At 39.9% G+C, this 14,943-nt stretch overlaps 1 protein-coding gene across 5 annotated transcripts in view; it reads right to left on the bottom strand.

Annotated features, from left to right (window-relative positions):
• Window positions 1–10,988, bottom strand: part of csnk2a2b (casein kinase 2, alpha prime polypeptide b) — a 51,315-nt gene extending 40,327 nt beyond the window's left edge. For all 5 annotated transcript variants that reach the window (XR_010020281.1, XM_063066683.1, XM_063066682.1 and 2 more), the window contains exon 1: window positions 10,465–10,988. Coding sequence is in view for 4 of the 5 variants with exons in the window: in XM_063066683.1 (XP_062922753.1) it covers window positions 10,465–10,568 (104 nt within the window). In the remaining variant the exon portion in view is untranslated. The remainder of the gene's footprint in view (window positions 1–10,464) is intronic.
• Between the last annotated feature and the right edge of the window lie 3,955 nt (window positions 10,989–14,943).

Genomic DNA, 14,943 nt, shown 5'->3' with positions numbered 1-14,943 from the left:
TTATATGTCAATGATTTGGATGACAGCACCTATGGCTTTGCGAACAAACTTGCAAATAAGTGGAGGGACAAGTAGTGTTAAAGGGCAAGTGGCGTTGAGGAAGCAGTGATTCTGCAAAAAGGACCTAGAAAGATTAGGAGAATTGGCAAATTGAGAGATGGGATATAGTGTCGGGAAGTATATAGCTATGCACTTTGGAAAAAGGAATAAAGTCATAGATTATTTTTGAAACGGAGAGAAAGTTCAAAAATCAAAGGTGTAAGGGGACTTGGAAGAGTTCATGGAAGATTCCCTAAAGATTAATTTGCAGGTCGTGTCGGTGGTAAGAAAGGCAAATCCAATGTCAGCATTCATTTCAAGAGAACTAGAATATTAAAAAATAAATGTAATATTGAGGCTTTATATATCATTGGTCAGATCACAATTGGAGTATTGTGAGCAGTTTTGGGCCCCTTCTCTAAGAAAAGTTGTACTAGCACATGAGGGCCCAGAAAAGGTTCACAAGAATGCTTCCGGGAATGGAAGGGTTAACACACGAGGAGTGTTTGATTTCTCTGGATCTGTACTCACTGGAGTTTAGAAGGTTGTGGGGCATCACAGTAGCATAGCAGTTACTGTGACACTATTACAGCTTGGGGTGCTGGATTTGAAGTTCAATTCCAGCAGCCTCTGTTAACGGGTTTGTACATTCTTTCCTGTGTGTGTGTGGGTAACCACGGTTTCCTCCCACAGCCCAAAGATGTACTGGTTAGTAGGTTCACTGGGTCACTGTAAATTGTCCCATGATTAGGCTAGGGTTAAATCGGTGGTTTGCTGTGTGGTGCAGCTCCAGGGGCCGGAAAGGTTTGTTCGATGCTGTATATCACATAAAATAAAAAATGAAACCTATTGAATATTGAAAGACAGAGTGTACGGGGAGAGGATGTTTCCTAGAGTGGGGGAGTCTAGGACCGGAGGGCACAGCCTCAGAATAGAGGGACAACTATTTAGAAAAGAGACAAGGAGGAATTTCTTTAGCCAGAGGGTGGTGAATTTGTGGATTTCATTACCACAGACAACTGTGGAGGCCAAGTCATTGAATATGTTGAAAGCTGAGGTTGATAGGTTTTTGATTAGTTAAGGCATGAAAGGTTATAGGGAGAAGGCAGAATGGGATGGGGGGGGGAAATAATAAAATCTGTCATGATGGAATGGCAAAGCACACTCAATGGGCTAAATGGCCTAATTCTGCTCCTATGTCTTATGGATGGAAGGCAAGAAAATGGTGCTGGGGTAGCAATTCAGCTATGATCTCGTTAAAGGGTGCAGCAGTCTCAAATCTGCTGACCAGGCTAATCCTACTTTATATTTATCAGGGGAAAAAAATGGCACCTTCGAACATTTCGGCACAGCCAAGAAGGGCCAAAAGGCCTGTTTCTGTGCTGTAGTTTTTTGTATGGTTTCTATTAACTAAGGCCCAAGAAATTGAGCTCTAACCAAAGGCGAGAATGCTACACTGAAATACAAATTACATCCATTTATAGAACTTTTTTTTTACTGAAGGTTTGGGCAATCAGAATCAGACTTAATATCACTGGTACATGTAATGAAATATGTTGCTTTGTGGAAGAAATAGAAATGTATGTGTGTACACTTTTGTGGTGCAACAGCAAAGGAAAAAAAAGTGAGGTAGTGTGCATGGATTCATTTTCCATTCAGAGGGCAGTGGGAAAGAAGCTGTTCCTAAAATGTTTGATGTGTGACTTCAGGTTCTGTGTCTCCTCTTTAATGGCAGCAACGATACAGGGTCCTGTATCGCCTCCTTGATGACAGCAATGAGAAGAGGGCATGTCCTGGGTGATAAGAGTCCTTGATGATGGAGGCTGCCTTTGTGAGCATCACCTTTTAAAGATGCCCTTGATGCTCGGGAGGCTAAGTTTACAATTTTCTGCAGATTTTTCTGAACCTGTGCAATAGCCCTTCCACACCAGATGGTGAAGCAACCAGTTAGAACTCTCTCCACGGTGTATCTGTAGAAATTTGCAAGCATCTTTGGTGATATACCAAGTCTTCTCAAACCCCTAATGAAATATTGTTGAGTTTTTTTTGCAATTGCACCAGTATGTTGAGTCCAGGATAGATCTTCAGAGATGCTGACATTCGGGAACTTGAAACTGCTCACCCTTTCCATCACTGGTCCCTCTGGAACTAGTGTTAGTTTGTAATTGTAAATGGTAATTATTCTTTTCTGATTCCAAATCATACTAATTTTATTAATAATCACAACTAGAAGACAAACTAAGTTACGAACTAACTTAGTCAATGGAGTAACCACAGGAAGGAAAAGTTATTCACAGGTTTCAGTGGATAATAGATGAACTAACCTTGCTTGAAAATTATTATTACCGCACATATTGGCAAGCACATGATGATAACTTACATTGTGGCAAAGTTATCAACTTTTTAATTTATTAAATTAAACTACTTCACTTGTTGCTTCATCCTGAACTTTAAAATTAATTTTAGATTTGAACATTAAACTGATTGAAATTACAACAGGCACCAAAAATAATCTATAATCTATGACAATCAAATCCTCCAGCCTGCATAGTTTTAAAATGTTTTGCTTATTGTCTTTGATCTTTCTCAATTCCTTCTTTCATTTTGTCTCTTGCCTTTAGAATGTGTCTTGAAATATTTTTCTGTTTTTCTTTTGTCAAAGACACATTGTTAATCCCCTCATTCATCAAGGGCCCAGATACATTATTTCATCTTTGCTGCTCAGTTTTCAATTGCATATTCAGAAATTAACAGTGAGTTTTTCAAGCTAATGGGTGCAAGAAAAGTTTAATGAGGAAAACCATTCCAAGGTATTTTATTTCAGTAAGATTTTGACCAATTCAAACAAGTTGTACACAATCAAATCTAAAACTCAGTGGCAACTAAATCCAGATCCATAATAAGGCTCATTTTCCAAACTTCAGGAGCCTTACCAAAATTAACATGCAGGCAAATATGTGCCTGCAATAGCACTGACACCACTACCTATCATTAAGACAGATGACACTTTAAAAAAAATTTTTACTAAGGGTTATGAGTTTTGGGTCTCCCTTTAAGATGGAATTTGAGTCTGAGTATTTTAAAGCAGAGGCAAGGTTGATGCTTGATCAGCAAAAGAGTGAAAGCTTACTGTAGATGTGCAGGATTGTGGAAAAGGGTTAAAATTAGATCAACCATGAACTGCTGCTCTGAATTCATATGCTGGCATGCAGAGAATAAAAAGGAAAATGAGTTCTGGTGGACTGAGGATTGAGAACCTCAACCAAGCCGGAGGGTAGGTTTTAATGCAGGACAATAACAGGGCAATCTTAGATCTACATTCAGTGCTCTAGGTATACTGGAGTATTTTCCAAGAGTAGAATGGTGCACAATACAGCTAGTTACTGCACATTACTTCGTAAAGTCCTGATGTTCAGATGTGCCTCAACTATGTTCACTTTTAGGAAAAGCAGAAGAGACTAATCACACATCATGAAGAATCTTACAGGTAGGACATTAAAACTGGAAAACATGGCCTTTTCTAGTGCAACAGTACATGGCTGATGAGAGCCCAGGCAGCATCCAGACAATAGCAAACCATACGGAAGGTTGCTCTTTATGAATTACATTCAATACCATCATCCTCTCAGTACTAATCAACAAACTTCATTACCTGGGCCTCTGCACCTCTTTCTCTGCAACTGGATCCTCCACTTCCTTACTGTGAGGTCACAGGCAGTGCAGATCAGTAATAACACTTCTCTCTGTCAGTACTGGTGCATCTCAAGACCATAAGACATTGGAGCAGAACTAAGCCATTCGGCCCATTGAGTCTGCTCTAGTATTTGATCATGGTTATTTTATTCCCCCCTCCCCCCATTCTCCTACCTACTCCCTGTAACCTTCGACATCCTTACTAATCAAGAACCTATCAAGAATGTGTGCTTCATCCACTGGTCTACTCTCTCTACACTAGACAAAGCTGAAACACCATCTATAAACTCAATGATGACACCATTTCTTTTGGCAGAATCTCAGATGGTAATAAGCCTTCAGGAGTGAAATAGATCAGCTGGTTGAATGGTTTTGCAACAACCACCTCGCGCTCAATATCAGCAAGACCAACAAACAAACTGTGGACCTCAGGAAAGGAAAATCAAGAAAACACACACCATCCTTGTTGATGGGCCATTGGTGGATGGGGTGAACAGCTTTAAGTCCCTGTGTGTCAATATCTCAGAGGAATTATTTTGGGTCCAACACACTGATGTAATCATGAAGGCAGCACGCTAATGGCTCTATTTCATTCCGAGTTTGAGGAGATTTGGTATGTCACCAAAGACTCAGGGAAAACACCTTGACTGGTTGCATTCACCACTTGCTATGTCTTGCATAGTACTGCTGCCACAATGCAACAAATTCACAACACGTCAGTGACAATAAACCTGACGCTGACAATAATAACTATTATTCTTTGGAATACAAAAGAAAATAGAAAAGTATCAAGCCAGACTCCTGTTTGCAACCAATCATTGACCACAATAGGACTGGAAGCAGATATGGTCTTGTCAGAATGACCATAAACACCCACAAAAAGGAATGGACATTAGTAATGATGCTTTAGTACTGCTGGGTCCAATAATCATAACTCAATTTATCAAGCAGGGCCTTTAAGGAGGAAGCAGACAATTGTGAACACAAGCAAAATCTGAGTGTAAACAGAACATTGAAATTGTTGGCAGATTTGCTTACAAGGGGTGTGAAGGAGAAAAGAGGATGTCTGCAGTGTTCATTAAAATTAGTTATTATTTAAAAAAAACCTCCTTACAAGGTAGGATAGAGAAAAAGGTCTGCTGCAGAATATGAATATTCCAGTCACAGACTTGACACTGAGAAGCACTTATGTTCCATTAAAGTGAACTCTAATCTCCTGGTCCACTAAACACACAGCAACAAAGTAAGAGAAGAATGTGTGACTCATTGTACTGTACATGAGTAAAACTGACAAAAGACTAAGGATTGTTGCTACTAGTAAGTGCACTGTCCATTGAATTTGGGGCAACAGACTCTACCATTAATGTGCAAACTTCAAACATACATAAAAAGTTTGTGTTACTTTCAGTTCAGTTGTTGACATGGGCCCACATGATTCAAGTACCCATCTTGAAAGTCTCAAAGTTCACAAATGGTTAATGTCTTTAACATTAACCATTTCATCTCAATATGAAAAGCTCAAGGTTAAACATTTCTGGTCCAGTATGGTGAGAATGAATACTTTATTTTACTTAGGCAACACACATCAAAGTTGCTGGTGAACGCAGCAGGCCAGGCAGCATCTCTAGGAAGAGGTACAGTCGACGGTTCGGCCGAGACCCTTCGTCAGAACTAACCGAAGGAAGAGTTAGTAAGAGAAGTCAAATCTCTTACTCTTCCTAGAGATGCTGCCTGGCCTGCAGCATTCACCAGCAACTTTGACGTGTGTTGCTTGAATTTCCAGCATCTGCAGAATTCCTCGTGTTTACTTTATTTTACTATTTGGTGTGTGAAGATAAACAGTAACATGTATAACAGCGACCCAAACTCTACAAATAGCCAAGGAGATTAGTACTGGTGACTGAAATCTCTAACAAAGACAAATAGCGACTTGGGAAAAAAGTAGAGATGCTTCAGAATGAAGTCTACAGTGTTGGGGTACAGCAAAGTTGGAGGAACGAAGAGTCCTCCAAAGATTTGAAAATGAGGCTGAGAATTTTAACACCATATTTACAGCCAGTCAGGATTCACTCCAGGTCAACATGCACAGGATGGTGGGAGAGTGCAATAGTACAAGCTAATATATCAACATGTTGAATATGTTTAAGCTTTTAGAGGGTAGGTAAGATCCAGTCAAAATGACCCAATGCTCAGATTAATTCACAACAGATTTTACTGATGTACCAGACAGAATTGAAATAGCTTTAAAATAGAAAATTGGGAATTCTCAATTTAATTGACCTATTGAATGGCAAATGAAAATGCAGGAGGGAAATTAATGTTGGCATTAACTTGTACCTTGTGTTATTTTACCAACCCCAATATCCCACATGTTAGAAAGTACCATGACTTACATTTATTAATATATTACATAGTTTGGCTGTGAGTGGGCAGCACTGCAATTGGCACAGCAGCAGCTTTGTAAAAACAAATATCCCGTTTCCCCCCCCAAAACAAAACTTACATTTACTGCTGCTTGTAACAGGGAAGGCCAAGCTTCCAATCCTCAGGATAAAGGACACTTGTATCACCTTAAAATATCCCTTATTTGTTAAATTGACTGAATGTTTTATTGTTTTTTAATGAGTGAGAGTCATTTGAATTTTTCAGTGCCCCCCCCCATTCTAAAGTGCAAAACTGAAAAGCCCTGTCTCTTAATAGCCTAGCTCATAAAAGTTTTAAAAATCAAGTTCTGTGGAACTTGGAGTAGCCAAATGGACTTCGATCTTTCAAATGTTGGAAGAACTCATTTGGTGCATTACCAACTGGAGAATTCTACAATTCACAGGTTTGTTAAAAACCTGTTGCAACTGTAAGTGTTTTCATATAACTTTGCTAGAAGCTCAAGACGTGTCTTATCCACCTCAAAACGTCTCAATCACAATTTCCCCGTCAAACTACCTTGTGTCCACATCCAAGATCTTTCATTTTAATTAGGATAATAAAACTTGATCTAAAGGCATTCTGTCTCCAATTTTTGGAACCTTTCTTTGTAATTATTACAACCCACTGTGATAATAAATGCCACTGGAGGATGAGATTGCATCACACCCTTCCTTGCTAGAGCTGTACAGCAGTTATGCTTTTACAAAGTAAAACTCTAGGGGGGGAAATTACTCTGCATATATTTTATGAATTCCTTAAAGGGAGCTTTCTGTTGCTCAGAGTCCAGTCCTTTCAAACTACAGAACCACAAACCCAGTCAAAACTCTCTTGCATATCAAGTTCAAGAGCACAAGAAACAAGCATGAAAATTTGGGAGATGTTACAAAGGTCCACTCAGTGGTTAATGTTTTAAACTTTTTCCTGTCATCAAGGTCATGTCTGAAATTCTAACCTCAGCAGCATTCTCTAGCACAATTCCCATACCCTACCAATTCCTTAATAACCAAAATCTATGCATTTTGAGAGAGACTCCTCTTAGCTGATAATAAGTAATCAACCCAAAATATTTTATTTCTTGCTTCACAATTGCTACTTCAAACTGCTGGGGATTTCCAGCATATTTCTGTTTTTACTTTGGACTTCCTCGCATCTGCAGTTCTTTGCAGCATCCTTCTTTTACTGTCTTCAAGCAGTAATATGAAAAATCATCTTTTGTGCTGTAAAACTTAATTTTATACAAACGTATCTAAGTGATTTAATTGAATTAGAAGGGAACTGTGGTTCAAATGAGCATTAATGTTGGACATCACCTCCTTGGTATCTAAATAGAATCTCACTCAGAAATTACAGTTCAGCCTTTTTCAAGTGCTTAAGGCATGGCATATAGTACAGATAATGGTGAGGAATATAATGAAAATGGGAAAAATACAGATGAGGTACATCTAAAGTTGAAGTTGTACAAGATGATGGTAAGGCCTAGTTTAGAGTAATGTGTGCAGTTTTGGTCACCTACCTACAGGAAAGATGCAAACAAGGTTGAAAGAATGCAGAGAAAATTTACAAAGATGATGCCAGGTCTGGAGGCAAGATTAAGGTTAGGGCTGTATGCTTTAGAACGTACATTGAAAGGATGAAGATTGAAAGGAACAAACAAAATGTTGGAGGAACTCAGCAGGCCAAGCAGCATCTATAGAAAAAAAGCACAGTCGATGTTTTGGGCTGAAACCCGACTTTGAGTACTGCCAAAGGGTTTCAACCTGAAACACTGACTGTGCTTTTTTCCATAGATGCTGCCTGGCCTCCTGAGCTCCTCCAGCATTTTGTGTGTGTTGCTTGGACTTCCAGCATCTGCAGATTTGTTTGTGAAGATTGAGGGGAGATTTGATAGCAGTATACAAAATTGAGGGGTATAGATAGGGTAAATACAAGCAGGCTTTTTCCACTGAGGTTGGGTGGGGCTACAACCAGAGGTCGTGGCTCAAGGGTAAAAGGTGAGAAGTTTGAGGAGAACTAGGGGAAACTTCTTCACTCAGAGGGTTGTGAGAATGTGGAATGAGCTGCCAGCATACGAGATCCATGCGAGCACAGTTTCAATGTTTAAGGGAAGCTTGGATAAGTACACGGATAGTAGGAATATGGTCTATGGTCCAGGCACAGGCACAGGTCATTGGCAGTAGGCAGTTTAACTGGTTTCAGCATGGAATAGATGGGCCAAAGGACCTGTTTCTGTGTGTACTTCACTAATGCTCTGTAAAATAAAAACAAAATGCTGGGAATACTCAGACCAGGATGCACCTTTAAGAGAAACTGAATTAACTTTGTAGATCAAAGGCGCTGTTAGAATGCTGAAAAAAATGTCAACATAAATTCTTGCCGCAGGTGCAATTTGGCCTGAGTATTCCCAGCATTTTCTGTTTTACATTGAACACAAAGTTAAACCAAGACCTTTCTGGGAATTATTAAGCATTTCAAAGGTTCTACATGTAGAGAAACAGCTGTCCCATTATCACCAAACAGGACAGATTTTTCATCTTTTTGTTCCTTGTCATACTTGGTAAAATTGTGTCTAATTTTGGAACATTTTCTTTAAAACATCTTTTGACAAAAATGTAAAACTGCAACAAAATGCAACAGCAAATTACGATAAGCATCGCTGAGTGGTTCATAACATTTAAATTTAACCTTTTTTCTTTAATTTTAGTTTCCGAGTATATTATGAGAATAAAAACAAACATTGTATGTTTTAAGATAACGAGCTAAGTAAACACCAACAAATTCAGCATTTGGAATACTATAGTGTGAACACTTGCTCAAATTCCTTGCAAATATTTTACTGAAAGATTTATAGATCCCCACTCTATTCTTTACAGGTAAATGTCTAAAAAAGATAAGTGTCTTTTAGGAACATGCACATGGTCAGAGTTGTCCCAAATGCAGATTTAAATAGAGATGAGTTTTTATTGTTTGCAGTTACTACATCCAAGGTGTCTGAATAAATCTCAAAAAATCAAATTGAGTAAATCAAGTAGCTTCCCTGACATGTGCAGACAATATTTGTTTCGTTTCATGACAACTAAAGATGCAGGTATCAATCTTAATGTTGCTTCTGTGAAAAATCTTCAATTTATGACAGGAATAATTTAATATTTTAAATGTCACTTTATACAACTCAGGAACATCTTGACTACTTTAATATTATACATTAGGAATATGCAGCTATGCTAGAATCCGGCTCTTCTTTAAGCAGGAAGACTTGCTAAGTATTGTTCAACCAATTGCTAAATCAGCTTTTTCTTACTAAAATTCTAACCCTAAAGCAAATGTTCTATTGACAACAAAAAAAAACAACACAACCTAACACAGGAACAAATATCAAAAGAACTTAAATAGCACTTTTTCTTTTTTTTTTGACAATTGCATGGACAGAAAGCAGTCACTATACACTGCCAATCTCCAAATTGAATGTATCAGTTCAGGTGTAGGTGCTATGAATTCCCTCAGAAAGGATGTTTATCATGCACACCCAGGCTCTAGTATTCAGGACAAAATAGAAGACTCTGAACATAAAGGCACCAATCAGTAAGGCCATTATGAAGTTTTCTGTGTTTTGCCCAGTTAGAAGTACTTTGTACATTGCTCAAGTCTTGCAGAACTATGCGAAACCACATAGGAAGAAACCCCATCCAAGTGTTACATTTATGTACCCAAGCCTCAATAAGCCAAGCAACCTCCTCTGAAAATATTGACATTGATTTTACATTCTTGCCACTGCCATTCAGTTCTAATCCAATTTTGTCAATATTTAGGCAAGTAAGCCAATCAAAACGTACCCCAAATGTCAAAAGCTAAATGCTTATAACCTGTAGAGTAATCTGTATTTAACTATGAAGTTTATAAAAAGGGTGTGGTTCAAATCAGTGACAACATAATTAATAACTAAAATCAAGTACTGATACCAACCTACTTAAATATATTTATGATGTAGGACAGCTCATATCAAGGACTGAAATCATATGATGTGAAGTTTATTAAGAAATTAACCACAATTTATTACTTAAGAGGTTCTAACAATTTCTAACATTTATATGCCAACAAGAACATATGTCTTTGGGGATATAGAAGTAAATCCATTACTTTTTTAAAAACTGTATTTCCACATATTCCTATTCACAGTTCACACAACTGCTCTGCACGTTCTTATTACGTTTACCAGCATTTCTCCAACCTACAGGCGAATTACTCACTCCATAAATAGATGTCAATGTATTCAAATAACATTAACTACATTACTCTGTAAATGTCTCTTACCCCCACTCAGGAACGTGCAACTCGTAATCCCAGTACTCGCGGGGTTTCAGGCTGTTTACCTCGGCATACACGCGTGCCCTGCTCCCGGTAGCCGGACCCGGCATGGCAGAGCCAGGGCTCAGCTCAGGGATAAAAGGGCGAAATCCCCAGCGGGATACCGCGGGGGTGAGAGACAGACCGCACCGCCACCGGACACACCGACTATCGGGAGCCAGGCCCGGCCACAACCAGCACAGCACCTCCCGGCTTAACTTCAGCAAAGGGGTCCGGGGAGCCAGCGGAAGCTTCCACCGGGGCGGGTAGGCAGGAAAGGACCGGGCAACGAGAGCGGGCCCCAGCTATGGAAGGCAGGCAACGCCGGAGCAAAAGTGCGAGAAGGCCAAGGTTAACGACGGCGAGGCCGGCAGCGGTTCGACCGGGTGCAGAGGAAGCGGCGAGAAACCAGTCACAACCCCGGTGTGTCAGCGAGGAGACCGAACACCGGGACTGACAGGGCCGGCCACAGCGGCTCCTGGCGGCACCCAGCCACGACCGAGACACTCCACTCGCAGCGCTGCCTAGCGGCACCTGGTAAAGATACCGGCCAACAACGGCGGCCCGCGATGACGTCACATTGGACGCGCCTGGCGTCGCTGCAGACTCCGGTCAGCAGCGCTACCTAGGGGACACAGGCCGCAGCAACAGAAGCTGGCGCTCAGGCTCAAGGATGCGCCTGATGCAGGATATTCCTCTGGAGACCACCACTTCTAACACTACACCCCTTCCTCTGTCAATATAAATGCACGAATCTTTTATCGTCATAAAAAAGTAACAGCGAAGAGTATGATTTTAAAGCGGCAAGATCTGACGGTAAAGAGGGGACAATTATAAAAAAGTACATAGTGAACGAGAACACTGAAAACCAGCAGAGACCAGCCTGACTGAATGATGTCTTTCCATATCATAACGAAAATATAGGAAATATAGTTCATCAGTAGTGGCAAAGCAGGTTGAGGAGATTGTTAAAAAGATACTGGGGATCAGAATTCTTTATAAATAAGGAATAAAGTACATTGAAAATAGGAACAGGTAAATGGAGTAGGGAACAGGCTAGTTAACCCTTAAAGTCTGAAGGGCTGAAGGCCATTCAATACAATTATAGCTGATCATCTATCTTCCCACATACCTTTTCACCTTTTATGTCTCAAGCTACATCTTTCTAAAATGTATGTGATAACTGTATACCTGTATACCTCTGAATGCAAATTCCACAGATTTCACCACCCTGTGAAAAGATTCTTTCTCCTCATTTCAGCCTCAGTTCTCTTGCTCTGTAATCTGAGACTTGATTCCTTGTTCTAGAATCCCAGACCAAATGAAACATCCCCCAGGTGTCCAGTGTGTCAAGATTTTTTACGTTCCCTTAGAATCCCGCTAATTCTCCTCAGCTCTGTTATACAGACCAAGTCAACTTAATCGTGCCGATGAACTGCATTCCCTCCATAACAAGATAAGGAGACCAAAATTTTTTTGCTCTTGCCCAGTTGCTCAATCTGTCTAAGTCACTTCGAACTCCTTTTGTATCTTCTCACAATTCATAGTTTAGTGTCTTTGAAATATTACAATCCATCCCTTATCTAAATCATAGTTTGAATAGCTGAAAGCCCAGTCATCGATCCCCTCAGTGCCTTATTTAACACTGTCACCCAAAGCAAGACCCATTAATTCTGACTGCTTTTTATCTGATAATCAATTTTCAATCCATTAGTCCTAATCCTGTACACTTTAATTTCAGATACTTATCTTTTATATGGGACTATATTATGTTTTTTTTTGAAAATCTGGGTAGGCCACATCACTAGTTTACCCTTATATATTTATCAGTTACACTCTAATACATGAACCAAACTCGAGTGCATGTAGCAACCACTATTTCCCTTTCAGGAATCCATATTGACCTTGTACAGTCTTGTTGATATCATCCTCTATTATAGCTTCTAGCATTTTGTTTTGCATTATTGATAATGCGCCAACGGGACTGTAGGGTTTGTTTATTTTCTCCCTCTTTTTAAAAAAAATAGTGGCATTACATTTACTGCTGTCCAAAGTGTGAGAACTATTCTATAATTTATGGAATTGTGGAAAATGAAATCCAATCCATCCACTATTTCCATAGTACCTTCTTTAGTCTTTTGCACATAAAACAAAGAAGTTATAATGAGCCTTTATAAACACTGGTTCTGCCAGAACTGGAGCACTGGTATGGCACCGGTTCCAAGTGCCTTACTTTAAATAAGAAGTGAAGGCTTTAGAGAAAATACAGAGAAACCAAAATGATGAGAGAGGTCCAGAATGACCAGGAACTAGGAAACATTGTATGAAGATGCAAACAACAGGAATTCTGCAGATGCTAGAAATTCAAGCAACACACATCAAAGTTGCTGGTGAACGCAGCAGGCCAGGCAGCATCTCTAGGAAGAGGTACAGTCGACGTTTCAGGCCGAGATCCTTCGTCAGGACTAACTGAAGGAAGAGTTAGTAAGAGATTTGAAAGTGGGAAGGGGAGGGGGAGATCCAAAATGATAGGATGAATGTATGAAGATGACTGGCAGAAGAACCAAAACTAACATCAGGAAAAAACTTCAAGGCAGTGGGCAGTTGGGGTCCAGAATGCTCTGGCAGGGTAGTAGTGAAGGGGAAAATCAATCAGAGTGGAGAGAAGAAAAGAACTTGTAGGGCCATTCCCTGGATTCTGTTTCCTGCACTCCTTTTCAACTCTCCGGGGCCCTGTTTCCCAAGCAACTTACCAGTTCCCTGAATAATTTATGATACTGCTGGGAACAATTAAAATATGTGAATTTCAGAGGAGTAACATTGAATTATTTGGAAAGTCCACCGATCTGAAACCAAAGTCCTGAGAGTGCCAGATTATCTATTTTACTGTGGTGGTGAGGATACATTGACACCTCATATGGATAAGGACAAGATTATCAATCAGCGATATTATCAACGTGAGGTTTTTTCTCACTCTACCATGATAAAACCCGAAATGGTGAGTATGTTTTAAATGGTGGGATTGGGAAATGTGGCTGTTCAAAGAAATTTGGGTTTTCTCATACAGGTTTAGCTGAAAACTAATCTGCGGGTGCAGCAGACAAATCAGATACTTAGTGATATTTATTACTGAAGGAATTGAGCACCAAAGTCATGGTGTTTTGCTACAATTATATAGAGCTTTAATGAGATCACACTTTAACTACTGTATACAATTTTGTTGTCCTTTTCTAAAAATGGACATATACTTGCTGGAGGGAGCGCAGTGAAGATTTACCAGACCAAATCCTAGAGTGACAAGTCTTGACTCATTTGGCAGATTGTGCAAGCAAGGCATTGATTCCCTACCGTTTAGAAGCAGTGACCCCTCCCCGCCCCCCCCCCCGGCCATCGAAGCAGACAAAATCTTTAGCTAGCTTTCCTGGGTAGATGGGGTATGGATGCTTCCCAGTAACTGAGGAGATTAGAACTGGAGGTAACAATCTAAAAAAAGTTGGGACTGAGACGAGAAGAAATTTCTTCACTCAAGGTGTAGTGAATCTTGGAACTTCCTATGCTGCAGGATTGTGGGTTAGCCATTGATTGGATATAAAACAGAGATAATTGGATATTAGAGGATTCAAGAGAAAACGGAGATAGTACCAGGAAAAAAAAAAGTGTTGAGACAGCAAATCAAAAAGTGCTGGGGCAGCTATGATTTGTAAAATGACAGCGTAGGCTCAAGGAATCAAACAGACTAGTCCTAGCTCCTACCTTTTAAGTCCTTGTATGTGCATGGAGGAAAGATGTTATTAGTAGGGCTAGACATATGAAATGCCAGTGGGTTTATTAACACCATGAACTACAGATATAGACTCTTACGAGGATATTGTAAGAACTCTTCAGAGAGTCTCACAAATGATGTGCCCAAATCAGTTGCAAAGATGCAGAACAAAATCAGCAAAAGTTTAGCATGTCAGGCAGTATCTGCGATAAGAGAAACAGAGATAATGTTTGAGATTTATGGCCCTTTACCATTAGTTACACAACAGAAAAACAGGGGTACCATTCAATGCAGTGGAATGGGGAGCAAAAGTGGTGAAGTCACCTATGTAAAATGGAATTTACTGTACATCTGCAAAGGGAGTTTTTGATAATCCATTAGCAGCCACATTTTCAGCTGAACCATGATCATTATGGGCACTATACTTCAGCAAACCAATCAGATACGGAGAAACCTGTGTGCCCAAAATATCTCAGGCATTTTTGAGGTGATGTGAACTAGCATTCAGTAGGAAGCTAATGGAAAAGATTGTGATGGTGGTGATGAGGTGGAGCTGTGTACTTGAAACCATGGGCGTCAACTGCATCAAATCACTTCAGTTAAGAGTCCGTGTGTTTTAAAGAACTGCAGTTTGGGCCCGGAGAAATCAAAAGGAGGTTAGAGAGTCATAGAGTCATACAGCA

Source organism: Mobula hypostoma, chromosome 14 (assembly GCF_963921235.1).
Source record: "Mobula hypostoma chromosome 14, sMobHyp1.1, whole genome shotgun sequence".
Lineage (NCBI taxonomy): Eukaryota > Metazoa > Chordata > Chondrichthyes > Myliobatiformes > Myliobatidae > Mobula > Mobula hypostoma.
The sequence above is the reverse complement of the archived record's forward strand: the minus strand, read 5'-3'. Positions and strand labels throughout refer to the sequence as shown.